The sequence below is a fragment of the Elgaria multicarinata genome, chromosome 1 (genome assembly GCF_023053635.1).
Source record: "Elgaria multicarinata webbii isolate HBS135686 ecotype San Diego chromosome 1, rElgMul1.1.pri, whole genome shotgun sequence".
Classification (NCBI taxonomy): domain Eukaryota; kingdom Metazoa; phylum Chordata; class Lepidosauria; order Squamata; family Anguidae; genus Elgaria; species Elgaria multicarinata.
The window spans coordinates 218715282-218733975 of record NC_086171.1 but is presented as its reverse complement, the minus strand read 5'-3'; the positions used below and the strand labels follow the sequence as shown (position 1 = coordinate 218733975).

At 50.5% G+C, this 18694-nt stretch overlaps 1 protein-coding gene across 1 annotated transcript; it reads left to right on the top strand.

Moving 5' to 3' along the window:
- Window positions 1–7415: 7415 nt before the first annotated feature.
- LOC134395231 (kunitz-type serine protease inhibitor B1-like) lies at window positions 7416–10550 on the top strand. The gene is made up of 4 exons (XM_063121354.1): window positions 7416–7537; window positions 9195–9362; window positions 10137–10283; window positions 10496–10550. Exons 1-4 carry the CDS (start codon window positions 7456–7458, stop codon window positions 10504–10506), a joined length of 408 nt encoding a protein of 135 aa, XP_062977424.1. The 5' UTR covers window positions 7416–7455; the 3' UTR covers window positions 10507–10550.
- The last annotated feature ends 8144 nt before the right edge of the window (window positions 10551–18694 follow it).

The following is an 18694-nucleotide window of genomic DNA, read 5'->3' as shown; positions in this document are numbered from 1 at the left end:
GGCTGATAAGACTCATAATTTCCCTTTCTGTGACTGTGGGCCAGGTATTCTGTGCATCTAAGGGCAGACCATCCTCCAGTTCGCTTTGGGCCAACTGGGTTGTATCTGAGGATGAGAAGAGATTGCCAAAGTGTTCCACCCACCTTTCCATTGGGATCTGTCCTGCTACTGCAGGTTTAAAAAATTTTAGACCTCTGGCCACCATGTGCCAGAATCGTTTTTCATTGCGTTCTGTAGCAGCTTGTCCTAAATCCTTCCAGAAGGTGGTTGCAAAGCTCACTTTTTTCCGCCTCAATAACGTCTTATATTCACCCCTCTGCATCAAATGCCTTCTGGTGTTATCCTCTGATTTGTCTCTCCTCAAGGTCCTAGCCGATTTTACCAGAGCTTGTTTGGCTTTCCTGGCTTCTGCATCAATCCATGAATATGCATGTTGGTTCATTCTTAAATGTCCGGACCTTACCAAGAAGGGCCGCATATTGTCCACTAGGGCCTGGTATAGGCCCAGGGAGTTATCAGGATTATTAATGATCAAGTCCCTAGCCTCCATCATATTCGTGCTGTCTAATAATTGCTTTATTTCTTCCATCAGCATTGGGGTCCATCTGAGACGCCTCTCACCTATACATGTAGCTTGTAGGGGATGTTGAGCAGTAGGCTGTTTCCCACCCCCTGGGCATTCCACCTCGGCTATCAGTGCTAGGTGGTCACTATCTGCACGATCATCTAGGCGGAGGGCATAAGTTTTCGCATAGAGGCCCGCTGACATAAAAATATAATCCACCACACTGCCCCCCTCCCAGTTAAATAAGTAAAATGGCCCGCTGTCTTATCTAGAGGCCCTCCGTTCAAACAGTATAAATGGTGCTTGTATATAAGGGAGAACAAGATTTTCCCAGCTTTGTTAACAACTTTGTCAGAGGAAGTTCTAGCTGGCATAGCATCGATATCTTCGTCCAACAGCAGATCCTTGCATATCTGTTCATTGCTGCTTCCTAGTCGTGCATTAAAATCTCCACATAAGAGTATCTCCACATTAGGTAAAATTTCTTCAACCAAATGAAGTACTCGATCCAGTTCATGCCAAAGTTGGTTATCATTATGCTTAGTAGAGTTAGGGGGAACATAAACATTCAAACAAACCACTGAGTTATGCATAAAGGATTTAACTAGGGCTGATTGGATATAACCACTATCCGACAATTTCAGATCTGTTATATCCATCCGGGTATCCGTTGAGAGTAAAATTGCAATGCCACCACTTCCGCGACCGTACCTGCCCATCTTAATAGCAGGCAGGGCAAGGAGTTTAAAACCTTGTAGCTGCATATCTTCGGGGTCCCTAAGCCAGGTTTCCTGCAGACATAAGAGATCAAATGTTTGTAGATAGGGGATGAAATCAGAATCTACAAACTTGTTTCCCCAGCCTGCCGTATTCCATGACAGAATGCGTAAGCATTGTTCCGTTTGTCTAAGTGTTACCCTAAGGGAGTTAGGGGGCTTAGTGGCCCTGAAAAAGCACAACTATTGCCTGGTGGTGCAGAAGTCCTCAGCCCACGCTCCTTGCACTCAGGCAATTGTTGATTATTTTTAGGTGGGCTACCCATCTCGTGGTTCTCCAGAAATCTGCTGGCTAGCCATTCCTCCTTCATTGCCAGCGGGTTGACGTTTTTAATAATTTGAGAAGGATAATCTTCTGCTGAGTTGGTGCTTTCAGACAGTCCCTCCACATCTGGCATTGGCACTTTTCGTTCAGGCCCACAGAACAGTGATGTTGGCAATAGGCTTATTTCCACTGGCACTTGCAGGTAGTGTTCACTTGAGGTGCCTTCCAGAGCTGCCTGGTTACCAGATGCCTCTTGGGCGCTGCTGCTTAGCTGGTTCATGCTCGAACTTCCAGCAAGGTCCTGGATCGCATGGAGGCCGTGAATTGGATTATCCAGGGTGATCAGATCCTTGTTGCAGTATGGGACATCGGTGCCAGATTTTTGTAGCCAACTTTTGAAATAGGGGAGTAACGGCTGAGGTTGGGCCAGATTTTCAAATAGCCTAGTAACTTCCACTCCTCTCTCCAAAAAAAAATAGTCTCTCTGCATTCATAAACTCATCTGGCAATAGTCCAGTTAGGAAAGGTGACAATTGCTCAAACTCGTTGCCCATTATAAAGATATTCTACACTATTCACATTAGGAGTTGTAAGAGTCCCCTGGGAAGCAGCTTCTAAGAACATTGAAAAATCTAATTTCCGTGCATTTTGAGTTAAATTTCCCTTTGGTTTGGGGTAATTTACAAAAACTAATTTATATTGATTCAGCACCAAGTTCCAAGGGGTGGGGGGGTCGGCCTTACAGTTCTTGGAGCTAGCTTCTGCGATGGCTTAGTTTTGTGCAGGGCGTCTATCCAAGGGTCTTGTCCCTCTAGGTCCCGGGCCAATGGAGGTGTCAAACTTATAATTTCTTCTCCTGTAGTAGGATGGGGTGCTTGGACTATGTCATTGGACAGAAGAGGGTTTCCCCCGTTAAAAGTAGACTTGGATGTAGAGTTGTTTCGACTAGATTTAGAATTGGTTATGGTCATCTTCCCTAACAGGTTACATAGTTTCTTATAATCCATTTTCTTATATTTGACTGTCTTTGCTCTTTTTATGTTTTTACTTTTCTTTGTGGTGTTAACATTGTTCCTCTTATTTTTGCTACTTTGCTTCTTACTTAGATCATTTCGCCCCTTCTCAGGCTCAGTTATGAGTGGAAGATTGTTTATGATATCATGTCCTTCTTTATTTCCAAGATTGTCAGTGTTGGTTCGAGAAGGATTATGAGTATCTGCCAACATTCTTAAAAGCTTGTTGCTTTCCACCAGAGAGCGCTTAATGTGTCCAATATCTTTAGACATGGCGACAAGCCATCCTTCCAGGAATACACCTTCACAGGCAGATGGCAATGTTAGACGAGATGAATCTGCCTGGTTTGCTTTTCCGTTGCTCTTTGCCAGCTCTGTTAGTTGTCTTGACATCATTTCATCCAGGAGGGAATGTTTGGGGGAGGAGGAGATTGGCACGTGGGAGGCCCCACTCTCTGCTGTTGGTGGCTCTGAGGCAGAAATATCAGCACCCATGTTGTCAAAGGTGTGCTCTTGGCAGCCCGTGACTAATGAGCTGCTATTAGAGCCCAAAGACCACTCTAGAGCAAGATTAATGTTGGTCACCCCAATCCTCCCAGAATTGGCCTCTTCAGTCTCCACAGTCCCCTTTTCAGCCTCCTCGATTCCCGACTCATTGCCTGCTCCTTCAAAGAACTGTGTGATCTTTGTTTGGATTTTCCGTTTCTTACGTCCCCCCGTAAAGGAGAGGGTAGGAGGGAGTCCAAGCATTTAATAGCCAGTCCTGGTTAATACCATCTCTTTATCGGGAGCTAATTACCTGCTAAAGAATTGGCATGGGGCAGAGGCAAAGGCAAAGGCAAAGTCTGGCTAGGGGTGATTTTAGCGACTTTGAGTCAACTCCATTTGAAGTTGCAGCAACTTAAATTCCTTTCCTCCCCCGTCAATCTTCTCTGTTTAGTTATGTATGTAGTAAGTATATTGTGCTTGGCTAGTTGTAGCAAATTGGTATCTTCAGGCACAGGCAGTTTTTAAACAGGCTAAATGTTTGTATTAAATCCTTAGCAAGAGTTTGTCAGCAGTAATTTTAACAAACTTTCAAACCGCCGTCATTTGTAAATGGCAGCAGGAGGGTTTCTTATTCTGATTAATTATCCTCCTCCCTCGGTATCTCTTCTCTTCCTTTAGTCTTTGACCTTGAGTCTTTAGCTGGCTGCCCATACCATACAAGGCTGATATTTCAGAAGTTGCAGGGAAGTTTTACAAATACAATTACTGCGATAAAAGCTGTGATAAAACCAGAGCTCACGGTTTACATGCCAGCGTTCGTTTCTCCTGTATTTTGTATTTGTGCTTTTAACCTGTTGGTCGTTTTACTATGGTTTTAATTTTTGTGAACCGCCCAGAGAGTTTCGGCTATTGGGCGGTATAAAAATGTAATAAATAAATAAATAAATAAATATTCAGTAGAATTTCATGTGGATTCAGTTTTGACCAGAATTTGCCCAGTTTGCACCCCACAAAAACGGACATAAATGCAAGTCCATTTTTACTGAAAACTCACATGTCACGGAACTTGCATTTACATTCAAAAATGCATTGGTTTTTCTTTTTTCAAAATGCCCATTTTGGAAACATTCTAGTTTTTATGCTTTATGCAGTGTAGGAAAATGTGCATTTCAGTGCACATTTTAAAAGCATGCACCCAAATGTGCACTTTTCCTGTATGAAACAAAAGTTTGTATTTGAGCCCCAAATCTGGACAAGTTCCAAGGTGAGGCTTAGAGAACAACACACACGGCCTGTGGGCTGGATGGGACTCCCCCGAGCCACCCCTGCCTGTGGCCTTATTGCAGCCAATGCTGCTCCAACTCACGCTGCTGAATTTGCTGCTGCAGCAACAATTTTGCTTAAAAACAAGGCATAGAAACCTCACTGTTTTCAAGCAAAAACAGGCCCACAGCAGAAATTCAGTGGTCACTTCAGTGGGAGTGGGGGCAGGGGGCAGCCCACTGTGGGTTTCAGGGCATGATGCAACCCGTGACCAAGGGAAGTTACTCACCTCTCCTTAAGGTGGATCATTTATGGCGGAACAGCTGAGATGAGCTCAGAGGAAAGAAACAGAAAGAAATACCTTGTAGAGCTTAGCGGGGCTTAATGTTTCGCCACACCGGGCGTTTTATCCCACAGCTTACGGGGGCTTCTGCCTCCAGATTCTTTGCGGGATTAAAATCGGTTCTTCACTGCATCATGCTTCCTGCCATTTACACTGGTGGGTGGAGCCTGGCAGGATGTTTTCGGATGGCAGCAGCAGTGTACGCCCCTTGTCCACTCCCTCTCAGCGTGAACTTTCCCATCCCCAAATTCCTTTCCTCCTCTTTTGCTGCCTCCGACCCCTACCTCGGCAACCCAATCCACAAAATGCATGCTACATTAGAAAACAAAATGAAAACTGTATGAATCAACATATGACTTATTTCAGAATATATGGTTTGGGTGGCAGTTTTAGTGTGAGATATAATCGCTGTTTTCCTTTCAGAGATCTTGGCATGTGGGGCACAGCCCATCCACCTAGACATACAGTATAGAGCTCCATCACACTAGTGATTTATCGCACACTCGCCATGCCTGGTATGCGGTTTTGCAGCCTCACATGACGTCGTTCCTGTCCTGCGCTCATTTCACCTCTTCCCCTTCATGTTTCATGTCTTTTTGGAGCGGGGAAAGTCTGGATTATTTCCCCTCCCTGTGAAATAAATCATAGAATCATAGAATAGCAGAGTTGGAAGGGGCCTACAAGGCCATCGAGTCCAACCCCCTGCTCATGTGCTCCTCCCTCCCAGGTATTCCTGTTGTTGTGTTATATCCAGTCATCCAGTCCTTTATTGGGGGAAATGTGTGTCTAAGGGTGGTCTTGCTAACAAAAGAGGAGGGCAGGGTGGTTCTCTGCTCAACTGTGAAGGGGGAAGGAGAGAGGTCCCATTTAACTCTGTTGCTACTCCTGAGTAGGCATTTTCGCCTTAGAAGAAATGTGTAAAATGAACTCTCCTTGACCACAGCTTCCTCATTTTTAAAGATAAAGAGATCAAAATTGGCACAATGATAGCAGTTAAGGAAGATTTTCAGCATGGTGACCAGGGCGACCAGGATGATCAAGGGTCTGGAAATAAAGCCCTATGAAGAGAGACTGAAAGAACTGGGCATGTTTAGCCTGGAGAAGAGAAGATTAAGGGGAGACATGATGGCACTCTTCAAAGACTTAAAAGGTTGTCACACAGAGGAGGGCCAGGATCTCTTCTCCATCCTCCAAGAGTGCAGGACATGGAATAATGGGCTTAAGATAAAGGAAGCCAGATTCCAGCTGGACATCAGGAAAAACGTCCTGACTGTTAGAGCAGTTAGACAATGGTGTCAGTTACCTAGGGAGGTTGTGGGCTCTCCCACCCTAGAGGCCTTCAAGAGGCAGCTGGACAACCATCTGCCAGGGATGCTTTAGGGTGGATTCCTGCATTGAGCAGGGGGTTGGACTCGATGGCCTTGTAGGCCCCTTCCAACTCTGCTATTCTATGATTCTAAGATTCTATGCCAAGTTTGAATCAGACTGGTTAATCCCTTGATTTTTTTTAGGAATTCCCCCCCCCCCTTAAACCCATTTTCCTGATAGTCCACCAGTGCAAAGGATTGATTTTCCTTTCCTTTGATCATGTGGAGCTGTGCAAGTTCATAAAATAGAGATCTGCTGGTTCCCTTACTCAAGAGTAAATCCCATTGATTTCAACTGCATTTACTTCCAAGCCATACTAAAATCAGATTCATGCTTACCTTTGTGTAAACCCCTTTGAACAGAGAAAGAGACTTACTTGTGAATAAACAGAAGATCTCAGAAGCAAGCATAGGGTTTCAGAGACTTACAATAATAGAATCATAGAATATTAGAGTTGGAAGGGGCCTAAGGCCATCGAGTCCAACCCTCTGCTCAATGCAAGGATCTACCCTAAAGCATCCTTGACAGATGTTGTCCAGCTGCCTCTTGAAGGCCTCTAGTGTGGGAGAGTCCACAACCTCCCTAGGTAACTGATTCCATTGTTGTACTGCTCTAACAGTCAGGAAGTTTTTCCTGATGTCCAAACTTCTTTCTAGTTTGCTTTTTTAGACTTGAAAAAAAAACTTCTGATTGACCACACTATTAAAAGTCAGTCCTTTAGGTGTTTACTCAGAAGTTTACTCATCTGGCCTGTGGCTTTGCTGTGCGTGGGTTTTCCCCAGCCAGGACGCCTGACCTCTGGTATGAACAGATCCAAAAGGAAATCCATTGCAATCAGCATTAGAGGACACTGCGCCCCAACAAGGACAGGGCCACTGCTAAACTAACGCCTAACCTACACCAAGCAGGATATTGCACTATGAAAGTGGAATAAAGGTGGTATATAAAAAGCAGGAGCCACACGACTGCTTTATAGTGGTATGGGTCCATTGACACCTGCATATACCGCTTTCATACCACTATATCATGCTTCACGTGGCTCCTGCCTTTTATATACCACTTTCATAGTGCCAAACTCTGTGCATGTGTCTGTGTGTGCGCGGGCAGTGCAAAACCAGGGAAGGGACCCTAGACGCAGGGGTCGCCAGCTTTGCTTTGCAGGCAGTGAGGATGAGCAGCGTCAGCATTGCCAGACCGGCCACAACTTTCAACACCAACACCCATCAGCCTCACCACAGAGTGGGGAAAGCCAACGGCTCTCTCGGTTGGGAAAGCGACCCCGGAATAGTCCCCTTCCCTCTTCCTTAACGCTCTCTTTAAAAACACGGCATTCCTGGCACTCGGGGCCTTCTGCAAGTGGCACCAGCGGCACCATGAAGGCTCGCTTCATTCTCCTCTTCCTTGTGGGGCTCCTCTTCGCCTGGGCTGAGCTGCCATCGGCAACTGGACAAACAGGTAAGGACAGGAACCCAGCCAGCTAGCCAGGCCTTTGAGCCTCTGGAAGGGCAATTTCGCAGGGATGCTTCTCTAAGAGTCCGGCCCCCGAATCTGGGCCACGCAAGGGGACATCTTTCCTGTCCCCCCTTTTTCAAAGGACGCTTCCCTTTTAAGCGCCTGTCTGAATTCTGGCCCCACTCCTTGTGGTGTCTTGCTGTACGTTTTGCCGTCTGAACTGAAAATTCTGTGCAAAGAATAAAGCCTGTGCAAAGAAAAAGAATTTTCAGTTCAGACGGCAGAACGTACAGCAATCGTTGAAGCTTCTTTGATTAAGCAAATTGGCTTTGTTTGCGTGCGGTTTGCCACTCAAGTTCCCTCCCTTCTTGTTCATTACAACTCCTGAGGAAGGATCCCTTTGAATCCGAAACGCTAAACCTTTTTAAATTTGGAAACAATAAAACGTTCGTTGTGTATCAGCCACAGCACCAGAGCGTGTCTCTCCTTTCGCTCCACGTTTGAGGGGAGCCAAAATTGGGTGACCCTATGAAAAGGAGGACCGGGCTCCTGTATCTTTAAGATCTTTATCTTTTGTTCTGTACAGCACCATGAAAACTTGATGGCGCTATAGAAATAAAAATTATTATTATTATTATTATTATTAATAATAATAATAAGAGTTGCATAGAAAGGGGAATTTCAGCAGGTGTCATTTGTATGCATGCAGCACCTGGTGAAATTCCCTCTTCATCACAACCCTTAAAGCTGCAGGAGCTACACTAGAATGGCTAGATACAAAAGAGGGCAGGGCTCCTGCACCTTTAACTGTTGTATTGAAAAGGGAATTTCTCCAAGTGTTGCATGCATACATATGGAACCTGCTAAAATTCCCCTTTCAATACAACTGTTAAAGATACAGGTGCCCTGTCCTCCTTTCCATATGGTCACCCTAAGCCAAAAGCCCTCTGCTCAGGGCACCCTGGCAACCAGGGAGCAGATCCACCACCAGCCCCACGCATGTGACCTGCTCTCCTTCTGCCAGCAAATCTGGTAATTATACAATCAAGGAACCAAATGCTTCAGTCCGCCAGACTTTCTGCTCTCTGGTCCCTCGTCTTGATGCTGTCGGGTCTGCAGCACGGGGCAGCCCGAGGTGGCGTGCCACCGCATTGGCGCTCCTTCCGACCATCTACATCAGAAGGAGCGCAGTTGTGGGCTTTCTGATAGGTGCCGCCCCCGCCACGCCCGCCCACCTGAGCACACATGCAACAGTTCCCGGGTGCCTGGGAGCTTCCGCGCCCCTCTTCCAGGGTTAGGGTTTGTTTTTTGTTTAAATTGGCCTAAGTTTTGTTTTTCTTTCTTTTTAAAAAAGAGCTGCAAATGTTAGGGATCGCATTTACAGCTAAATGGGGGTAGGAATGGGGTGCTCCCTCCCTCGCAGAATATCTACCCCCCCCTTTCATTTTTAACAAGAGTCCGCAGAGGCAAGGAGCCTCACTCCAAGCTAACAAAGTCGGGGTAAGTGCCCAACTTTTTTTAGAGCACAGCTTGGGGGCTTTTGCCCCTGGATCGCTTCGGAGTGGCAGCTCCATCATGTAGATCACCTGCCGCCACTCCAAAGCTACTGCGGGGAAAAGTGCCCGTATAGACGAGCCCCGGGTATTCCCCCCCCTTCCAGATATCTGCTGCCTCTCTATACCGCCTGGTCGTTGCCTGGCTCACTTTCACCACTGGTTCTACGACTCGAGGACCCAGAGTTGTATCGAAGTTAGCTACAGCGGCTGCAGAGCAAGTCGAAATAATTTCCCGAGTCTTGAAGCGTGTCAACGCAGATGCAGCGGTCATGGTGAGATTCGGCCCGACATGTCGCTGCCTCAGGAAGCAGAAGGGCTCTGCCACGAGCAGTGCAGGCGCCGGAGGGCAGAGGGAGGGCGCAACGCCAGCATGGCAGGCATGGCACGGTGCCAGGGGGTCCAAGGCTCAGGGCAAAGTCCTGTCCAATGACTGAGGTCCAAGCAGGTTAGTGGAGGGGGGTGAGTTGGGGAAGGAGAGAGAAAGGGATGGAAATGCAACGTGGGGGGAAAGCGAGAGGGCTGAGGAGGGGCGGGGAGGGGCGGCCCTGTTCCTAACCATATCAGTCAGTACCGTTAAGCTCTACTCTAATTCTATACTCATCAAGTGTTGTTTTGGGAAGAATGGAACTGAATGTTTCAGACAGGCAAGTCCCAATTTGAAAGAACGTGGACACCCTTAGTCTGCGATGACCCTGTAAGCAGTAGACTTTTATTTGATGTTTTGGGGGGCTTTTGCTGATGGGAACTCCTTGTGAGTAAATGGAATTGGAGGGTCTGAGCCATGGGAACGGGCACTGCTGGGCAACACTGCTGGCGCACTGCTGGACGCCATGGGAAAGTGCTGGGCAGAACTTCTGCTTCCAGCAAATTGTGCCTCAGGAGCACCAAAGCAGCCCTGCCTAGCCTGGCAGTGCCCATGAGGTGCAGCTCTGGCCTGTACTGGCTCTAGATGATAGGAGTTGTAGTCCAATACATCTTCAGGGAACCAGGCTGGAGAAGGCCGCCTTGATGCATTCTAGCATGGAAGAAACTTGTTTTCCTTTCAGTGTGTACCACGACACGTCTTAGAGGGTGTCCCAAACCCTCCGGCTCTGGGATCTGCGTGGAAGAATGCAGCAGTGATGCCTCTTGTGGCCCGGGGAAAAAGTGCTGCAGCAATGGCTGTGGCCACGTGTGCATGAAGGTCACTGGAGGTAAGAGAAGCGCCCGGGTGCAGGCTGAGAGGGGGACAGAGGACCAACAAGGCCTGCATCTGGGTCCATGGTCATGCCTGGATGATGCTCCTGCAGCCCCCCCTCACACATTGCAGCCCCGTCTTTTTGTGTTGGGGGTCCCATGTCAGCTGAGTGACTGACAGGTGTCTGGGATGAGCATCCTGATGATGGTGTGTCCCCTTCTGTCCCAGGGATTGGCTAACCTGGAGTCCAGCGAGGAAGAGCCTCTCCGCAGGACGTCTCACCTGGAGGGCCAGGAATCGCCTCCGAATCCTCCCTTGCTCCTGGGCCCTGCACACTGGGCAACGCAGCCTTGAATTGAATAAAAATGCAATGAGCTTCCAGCAGCACAAGTGTCTGTTTGGCTTGCAAGTTAGCGGGGGAGCATCAAGGGGGTGGGGTGGGGGAGACCTGGTCTGCTGTGTATTGCATGGGGCACCTGGGGGTGGGCAGCCTCACGGTAACGGGCGGTGCTGCTGCTGGTGGGGGGAACAGTGTTGGTGAAAGTGGCAGGAGAGGCACTCCAAGGGCTCCTGGAGAGCAGGGATGGGGGGGGGTACATTTCAGGGAATCCCCACGCCACAGCACTCATCCAGCCCTTCCATCAATGGCTCTTAAGGTGTCCTTTTTGCCAGCACTTAGGGCCTCTCAGTCTTTTAAGCTTCTTCGGGCTGCTGTGGTCTGTTGTTTTACAACTCCCAGCAATGTCTTCCCCCCTGAGCATGGGAAGCAGCTAATTAACAGAATGTTTGCATAAATAAGGGTGCTGTACTTTGTACAAAACACGATGAGCCGTCTGTTTTTGAGATTGCCAAATTTCCCACAGAGTGAAAAGAGGCACAACGTGGTGTGCAGTGGCCCAATCCTGACGTGTCACGGCGGACCCTCTCAGCTGAATCCAGGCACTCTGAAGATGCGGCATTTGGATGGGTTGCAGGGAGGGGGTGGGGTGGGCGTGGGGGTCTCTGTTTTTCTCTAAAAGCGACATAGAGGTGTTTTTTTTTTTTTTTTTACCAAAACCTGTGAGGGGTGATCTGGTGGACATTGTTTACCTGGACTTCCAAAAGGCTTTCGACAAAGTCCCTCCTCAAGGTCTCCTGAGCAAATTTAGCAGTCATGGAAGAAGAGGAGAGGTCCTCTGATGGATCAGGAACGGGTTAAAGAACAGAAAACAGAGTAGGAAGAAATGATCCATTGCCCCAATGGAGGGAAGTAAATAGTGGGGTCTCACAGGGATCACGATTGGGACCAATGCTTTACAAAAGGGCTGTGCACCAACCCCCCGATTCGCCTCCCAAATCGCAGCTCCTATTTGCCTCTGGGGTGCTTCGTGGGTTGTCCGACTTGCCTCGGTGCCAAAACCAAGGTGAGATTTGGACCCTCCGAGGTGACTCGGACTTTTCTAGATGCTGGCTGCAGGGCCGGTACCCTGGGGCTTGCAGTCCCTGGGTACCAGCTGCGCAGCCGGCACCCAGAAAAGACTCCCTATCCCTGCTCTCCCCACTTACCTGCTGCCATCACTGCCTCCTCCTCCTCCTGCTCGTTGCTCCTGTGGGCTTCCGGCGCCGTATGTCAGTAGAACCAGGCCATGCGCAATTTTAAGATATTGTGGGGACTCTGAAGATTAGTACCTCTATGGCCACTGTAACTTGTGGCCATAGAGGTACTAATCTCTACAGCCCCTGCCATATCTTAAAATTGCATGCGGCCTGGTTCTACTGACATCGAGCAGTGGCGGTGGCAATGGCAGCAGGTAAGGAGGACTGCTCAGTGCTGCTCCGAAGCACCCCGAGGTGCCCAAAGCTTCGGAGCCGATCGGCTTCGGGTTGCCTCGGGTTGAGCCGGAACCGCCTCGGAACCAAGGCAAGCCGAACCAGCCCACCTCGCCTTGGATTCGGGGCCTCAGCCCAAGGCGGTACACAGCCCTACTTTCCAACTTGTTCAGAAACGATCTGGAATTAGGAGTGAGCAGTGATGTGGCCAAATTTGCTGACACTAAATTATTTTAGGTGGTTAAAACAAAAAGGGATTGGCATGAGCTGTAAAAGGAGATGTTGAAACTGGGAGAATGGCCAAATGACAGGTGCCATTCAGTGTGTGTAAAGTACTGCTTGTTGGGGCAAAAAACCCCAAACTTCAAGTGTAACCTGATGGGATCTGAACTGTCGGTGACTGAACAAGAAAGAGATCTTGGGGTTGTGATGGACAGCTTGGTGAAAATGTTGACCCAGTGTGTAGCTGCTGTGAGAAAGGCACAATCCATGTTACGCATAATTATGAAAGGGATTGAAAAGAAAATGCCATGATCGCATTATACAAATCTGTGATGTGACCACACTTGGAATACTCTGTAACGTTCTGGTCACAGCACCTACAAAAGGGTATTGTGCAGGTGGAAAAAGTGCATAAAAGGACACTCATACAGAACTTGTAAATTTTCCATGGGCAGATGGTGGGCCACTGTGTGAATGAAATGCTGGACTAGATGGACCCTTGGTCTGCTTCAGTGTCAGGACTCTTCCCTCTTCTTCACAACAGTTAAAGCTGCAGGAGCCCTGCCCTCTTTTGTATCTGGGCACTGTAATATCGCTCCTGCAGCTCTAACTGTTGTGATGAAGAGGGAATTTCACCAGGTGCTGCATGCATGCAAATGACACCTGCTGAAATTCCCTTTCCTATGCAACTGTTAAAGATACAGGAGCCCAGTCTTCCTTTCCATAGGGTCACTCTGGCTATACTTCAAGTGGCAGTGGCTCTCTGGGGCCTCAGGCAGAAAGATGCTTTCCTGCTCCTCATCTGCAGCTATCCAAAAGCTCTTTTAGCTGGTGATGGATTGAACCTGGATGTTCTGTAGGCCAAGATTGTGCTCTGGTCCTCGTCCCCCCCGCCCAATTTCAGGGAGCTCTACAGTGACTAGGGATGAATGTCCAATACTCTACAATACCCCACAGAGCCCAGTTGTGAGACCAAGCCTGTTGGAAGTCTGCATGCAGGCACTGCAAGAAGGGAGAAGCCGCTGTCTGCCCGTCATCCATGTTGTGCAAGACAGCACCCAGAGTGCACACATGTTGGTGGACTACAGTGCCCCCGGGGGAACAGAGCGCAAGTGTCACACCCACCACGCCTGAGAGGCACAAGGCGAATGGGGCCCCTGCACCCTGCCCCCGTGTCAGGATCCGCCCATGCAGCGCACCACTTGGAACCAAGGAAGCTGCCTTATCCTTGGGTGTGTGTGTGTGTGTGTGTGTGTGTGTGTGTGTGTGTGTGTGTGTGTGTGTGTGAGCAGCTGCAGAGCGTGGTCGTATAGACACAGCCTCTCAGACCTTTGGTCCATCGAACCCAGTACTGACAACACTGACTGGCAGCAGCAGTTCCCCACGGTTTCAGCCAGGATTTCCTTCCCAGCCCGACCTGGAGATGCTGCCTCCAGAGATTGAACCCGGGACCTTCTGCGTGGCAAGCAGGGGCTGCATCCCGCTGAGCTACGGCCCCTAAGGCAGAGTTGGGAGACCTGGGTCCAGAAGAGCACGAGCGCAACTGTGAACATCACACACATGAAGCGACACCCCACAGCCACTGCAGGCAGGGCCTTTATTTTCATTCCTGGGATCAAGAGATGCCAAACATTCAACCACCTCTCCTCCTCCAAGGAGTTTCATTTTGGCTCCAGGAAAAGCGTGCAAGGGCTTGTTTGCTTCCTCGGGTGGCTGGAAGCTGTGACTTCCTCTTCTTGGTGGATTGGGATCCCAATATGTTCCTCCCCACTGATTGGCTAATTGACTGGGGATTCTTCCCCTCTCACAGGGTTAACCACACAGGTTTCCCCTCAAGCATGAAGCTTCACTGCCAGCCCAGGTGGGCGCAGGGCCTGCCTGTGAAACGTGGGGGGCAAATGAGGCCCTCCGTCATCTAGGCCCAGATCCTCCCAATTGGGCCAAGGTGCCCCAACGAGCTCCTGCTCAAAGGAAGCCCAGGCTGCTTCCAGACAGGCCACTGAGCAAAAGGGGCTGCACAGGTATCCCTTAATAGATTTTCTGTAGTTAGATTTTTTTTTTTTTTTTTAAATGGAAGACGTGGTGGGAAAACACGGGAGGGTTACAAGTCGAAGGTGACATCATCTTGTGGACCTCTGGAAAAGTTTGTGAATGAGGCAGGGAGATGGCACGATGAAGGCCTCATCTGGACACTTCTGGGAAGTGATGGGGACCGGATGGAACAGGGCTACGGTGGGAGCGATACCGCAGGAGGTCACAAGGAGTCAAGAGGGGGCAGCCGGAGAACCCAGAGCCTGGAGAAGAAGAGGCACCCCGTGAGTGCCCTGGGGCTTCCTGGGGACTGCTGTGCCCCCTCTGCCCCAGCCTGACCCTACTCCCCAGCAGGGGCTGCCCAGGCTGTCTTCTGGCAGGGAGGCCCCGAGTCCAGGGCCAGACCGCACAGTCCCAGACGGGCGACCTTCTTCACGAGAGGCAGGCTGCATCCGACTCTGAAAGGCAAAGCCCAGCCGTTGGTCAGGGCACGCGCGGTTTCTCCCCCTGCCAGGCTGCTCCAGGCACAGCTGCCTTGGCTGCCTGAGTAGAGCGTGGAGCCCCTGCCCCAAAGTCCACCCATTCTTCTGCTGTTCCCATGCAAAGGAGGACCTCAGGAGAAGGACGGAGCTCCCTCCTCCCACTCACAGCTGGGTGGGGAAAGGGGCCGCTGGTGTGCCTTGGAGCCCTCACACATGCCATGGCGCCGGCATCTTCCTGGCGTCATCCCCAGCCAGGAAGCCTGACCTCTGGAATGGACAGATCCAAAAGGAAGTTCATTGCAGCTAGCATTAGAGGACACCCCACCCCAACAAGCACAGAGCCACTGCTACACTGTGTGTGTGTGCGTGCAGTGCAAAACCAGGGAAGGGACCCTAGACGCAGGGGTCACCAGCTTCGCTTTGCAGGCAGTGATGATGAGCAGCGTCAGCATTGCCAGGCCGGCCACAACTTTCAACACCAACACCCATCAGCCTCACCACAGGGTGGAGAAAGCCAACGGCTCTCTCAGTTGGGAAAGCGACTCCGGAACAGCCCACTTGCCTCTCCTCACTCGCTCTCTGTAAAAGCACCGCATTCCTGGAGGTGCGAAAAGGGCCGCTGGTGTGCCTTGGACTCGGAGCCCCCGCCCCGGCCTCACCTCCTGCCCCCTCCCATGGAGAAGCTCATCCCTGACAACTTCTTGTCGACAGAGAGCTGGTGTTTTGCTCCCGCCAGCCCAGCAAGCCGCTCCGGGTGCCGGCCTGTCTTGGCATCTGTAGTTCATCGACTCGTGTGTCTTCGCCTGAAACTTCATGAAAGGTGTTTCTTTGCTGCCCCCTGCACAGCTTGGGGCCCCTGGATCTGTGCTTCCTGGCCACCAGGTCCCCATCCAGCCAGACAACCCAGGGGGGGTCGGCCAAGGGAGGGCTGGCAGTCTGGAGTCTCAGTGGGAAACACGGCCCAGTCCTGACGCGCCCTCAGCCCAAGGCAGATCAGGAGGCGGAGGCACCAGCTGGGCCCCCCTGGGGGCAGCCACTTTGTCCTGCAGAGTTCTGCCGAATAGTCTCTCAAAAGCATGGGCCTTGGCCATGCCTACGCAGCTCACTTTAATTCAGCCCAGTATCCTGACGCCTCCTCAAGGCTCCCTTTCACTCCCCAGAGTCAAGCGACTGACCCCTTTGAGTGGACTCAGGAGGAGGAAGAACAAGTCCGCCCCCTTTTTTTGAAGTCTATAACGGCTATTGGTTTGGGCCGTCAGTGACCCCTTGCTCGCTCTTTGCTTCTGGGGCTCAGGGTGGACAGACTCTCCGTCCCCCAGCTCCAAGGTCTGACCAGGGCTTGCATGGCTGCCAAACCCATTCCTTGTGACCCTTCCTAGCCCTCTCCTTCTCGGCTTCTCCTGCTCCGGTGTCCAGTCTATGTCCCATTCTTAGCCAGCTCCCATTCATGGTGCAGCCTAATTGCACTGTGGACTCAGTCCTTCTCCTTAGGACACTGGCAGGCCTCACAGGCCTTCTGGGGCCCCTCAGGATCCCTGTGAGCCATGCCTTGTGGTGGGTGGCCCCGCTGCTGACTCCAAGCCCAGCGGGAGACTCGTCCGGCATGCGAACAGGGAGCCAGGGGCGTTGGGCTGAGGCTTTTCAGGGTCCCAAGCCAAGCCTAGCCCTAGCCAACAGCCATCCCAAGTTAGATCCCCTTCCTGGCCTCCTTCCCCTCAGTTCCCTTGACTCCTCCACATTTGTTGTTTCCCTGGGAGTAGTTTTTGGGGGCCCAGTCCAAATCCTAGTCTTGCAACTGAACGGCTTGGCTTAGCCAGCCTTTTTGTGAACTGCCTAGAGAGCTCCGGCTATTGGGTGGTATACAAATGCAATAATTACATAAATGGCTGTTGGTCTCCCCATCATTGCCTAGGACCATCTTAGCTTGGCCAGCAGCAGCCTGGCTTAGGTGTGGCTGAAGACCATCACGTGTCTACTCAGCCAGGAAATTACCCCGACTTGAATTTGGGAAACAAAAGCCCATAGAGCAGAGGGCAGGCTGAACCTGCTGAGAGTTTCCAAGTATCCGTGACAACCCTTCATGTTCCCCTGCCTCTGAAACACAGGACACACACGTGTCATGACGCTGTTTCTTTCTCTTTGTCCCAAAATCCCTCTAAATGAATCAGTCCTGACCTGTGCCATCCAAACGCGAAGAAGGCCCTGCTGAATGCAGCCTCCCCAAACCATCTCCCTCTTTCTCACTCGCTGCTATTGCTGTTGGAAATAATCTAGTTCTAGGGGGTTGGTAGACTAACCCCCCCCCCCCCCCCGTTCTTCCTTTAGACATGTATGGAAAAGTAAAGCCGCGTTAACCTCTGTGAATGAGCTCATTCCCCCTCTTTGCTGAACTACAGTGCTGGATCTGCTCTGCGTGTACCACACCTCTGCCAAAGGTCCCCGGGTCTCCAGGTCTGTCAGGTGCACGTGGGCCCATGTGAGTTCATGTGATGTCTAATGGGCAGACTGGCCTGGTACCTTGCTGGACATTAACGCAGCTCATGGAATAGCCTGTGAAGCAGCACTTCTCCTCAGGTGGACATTCCTGGTCATGGATGCAAGTGTTGCGACAAAACTTTTCTAGAGGCTTCTTTATCCGTTGCTGCCTGGGGCATTTCCCAGGTTTCTCTGTAAAAGAGAGAGCGAGAACGAGAGAGATGTTCTGGACACTGTGTGGCACTGCAATGGCTGTCTGTGGGGCACCCTTGTGGCAGGCTTTGTGGGCTTGGAGAAAAAGCAGGAGTTTCAGGATGTCACAATTGGAAGGGGACACCAGAAAAAGGGTGCAGTGGCTCCTGGGTACATCAGTTGTGCTATGTGGAGACCTCCCATGACACACACTTGGCCTGCTCCACAAGGTGGGGTGATTGCAAAAGTGTCACAGTAGCAGATTGAAGACAGACCTGAGAAATCATAGAATAGCAGAGTTGGAAGGGGCCTACAAGGCCATCGAGTCCAACCCCCTGCTCAGTGCAGGAATCCACCCTAAAGCATACCTTAGCCAGCTTCCATTCATGGTGCAGCCCAATTGCGCTGTGGACTCAGTCCTTCTCCTTAGGACACTGGCAGATGGCCGTTGCCCTCCCAAGTCCCCGTGGGTCCTTCCCAGCTGTCCAGGCCACACCACACGTCTGGCAGCATCGAGAGCTCTGGGCCGTCCTGCAGCCTTCACCTCCATGAACGCAGGAACACCCACCCCCCCCTGGCAAGGAAGGCAAAAGCTGGAGCTCCAGGAAAGAGGCATTGCAGGCTGAAGACTGCAGGAGGGGACTGAGGCAGAACTCTTGGCCACAGCCTGGATGATTCTGGGTCCCTTTTCAATCCACTACAAATCTGACCCCGAATTAATCTCTCACAGCAAAGTTTGCCGGCATCCCTATTAAAATTGAAGGGCACTCATTGCAGTGGGGCTTATGCAGATGGATATGCATGTGAGAGGACAAACGCTTTCTTTTGCTTGTATCCCATATATCATGTACTGCAGATATATCCTACTGGGCCTGTTCAGACAGGAGGCTAGGCCATGGTTAGGCTGCTCATCCTTTTGCAGCAAATGTCAGGAAAAACGTCCTAACTGTTAGAGCAGTACGACAATGGAACCAGTGACCTAGGGAGGTTGTGGGCTCTCCCACCCTAGAGGCCTTCAAGAAGCAGCTGGACAGCCATCTGTCAGGGATGCTTTAGGGTGGATTCCTGCATTGAGCAGGGGGTTGGACTCGATGGCCTTGTAGGCCCCTTCCAGCTCTGCTATTCTATGATTCTATGAAATGGTTAGTGAGTGTGATTAAGCCGTAGTTCTGCAGCCACTGTGGTTAGGAGAGGTTCACACGACACGCCAAGCCCT

Excerpts from the sequence above, each read along its gene's own strand:
- LOC134395231 (XM_063121354.1), top strand. The coding sequence starts at position 7,456 with ATGAAGGCTCGCTTCATTCTCCTCTTCCTTGTGGGGCTCCTCTTCGCC. Across the intron at positions 7,538-9,194 it reads ATCGGCAACTGGACAAACAG|ATATCTGCTGCCTCTCTATA; the intron begins GTAAGGACAGGA and ends CCCCCCTTCCAG. Across the intron at positions 9,363-10,136 it reads ACGCAGATGCAGCGGTCATG|TGTGTACCACGACACGTCTT; the intron begins GTGAGATTCGGC and ends TTTTCCTTTCAG.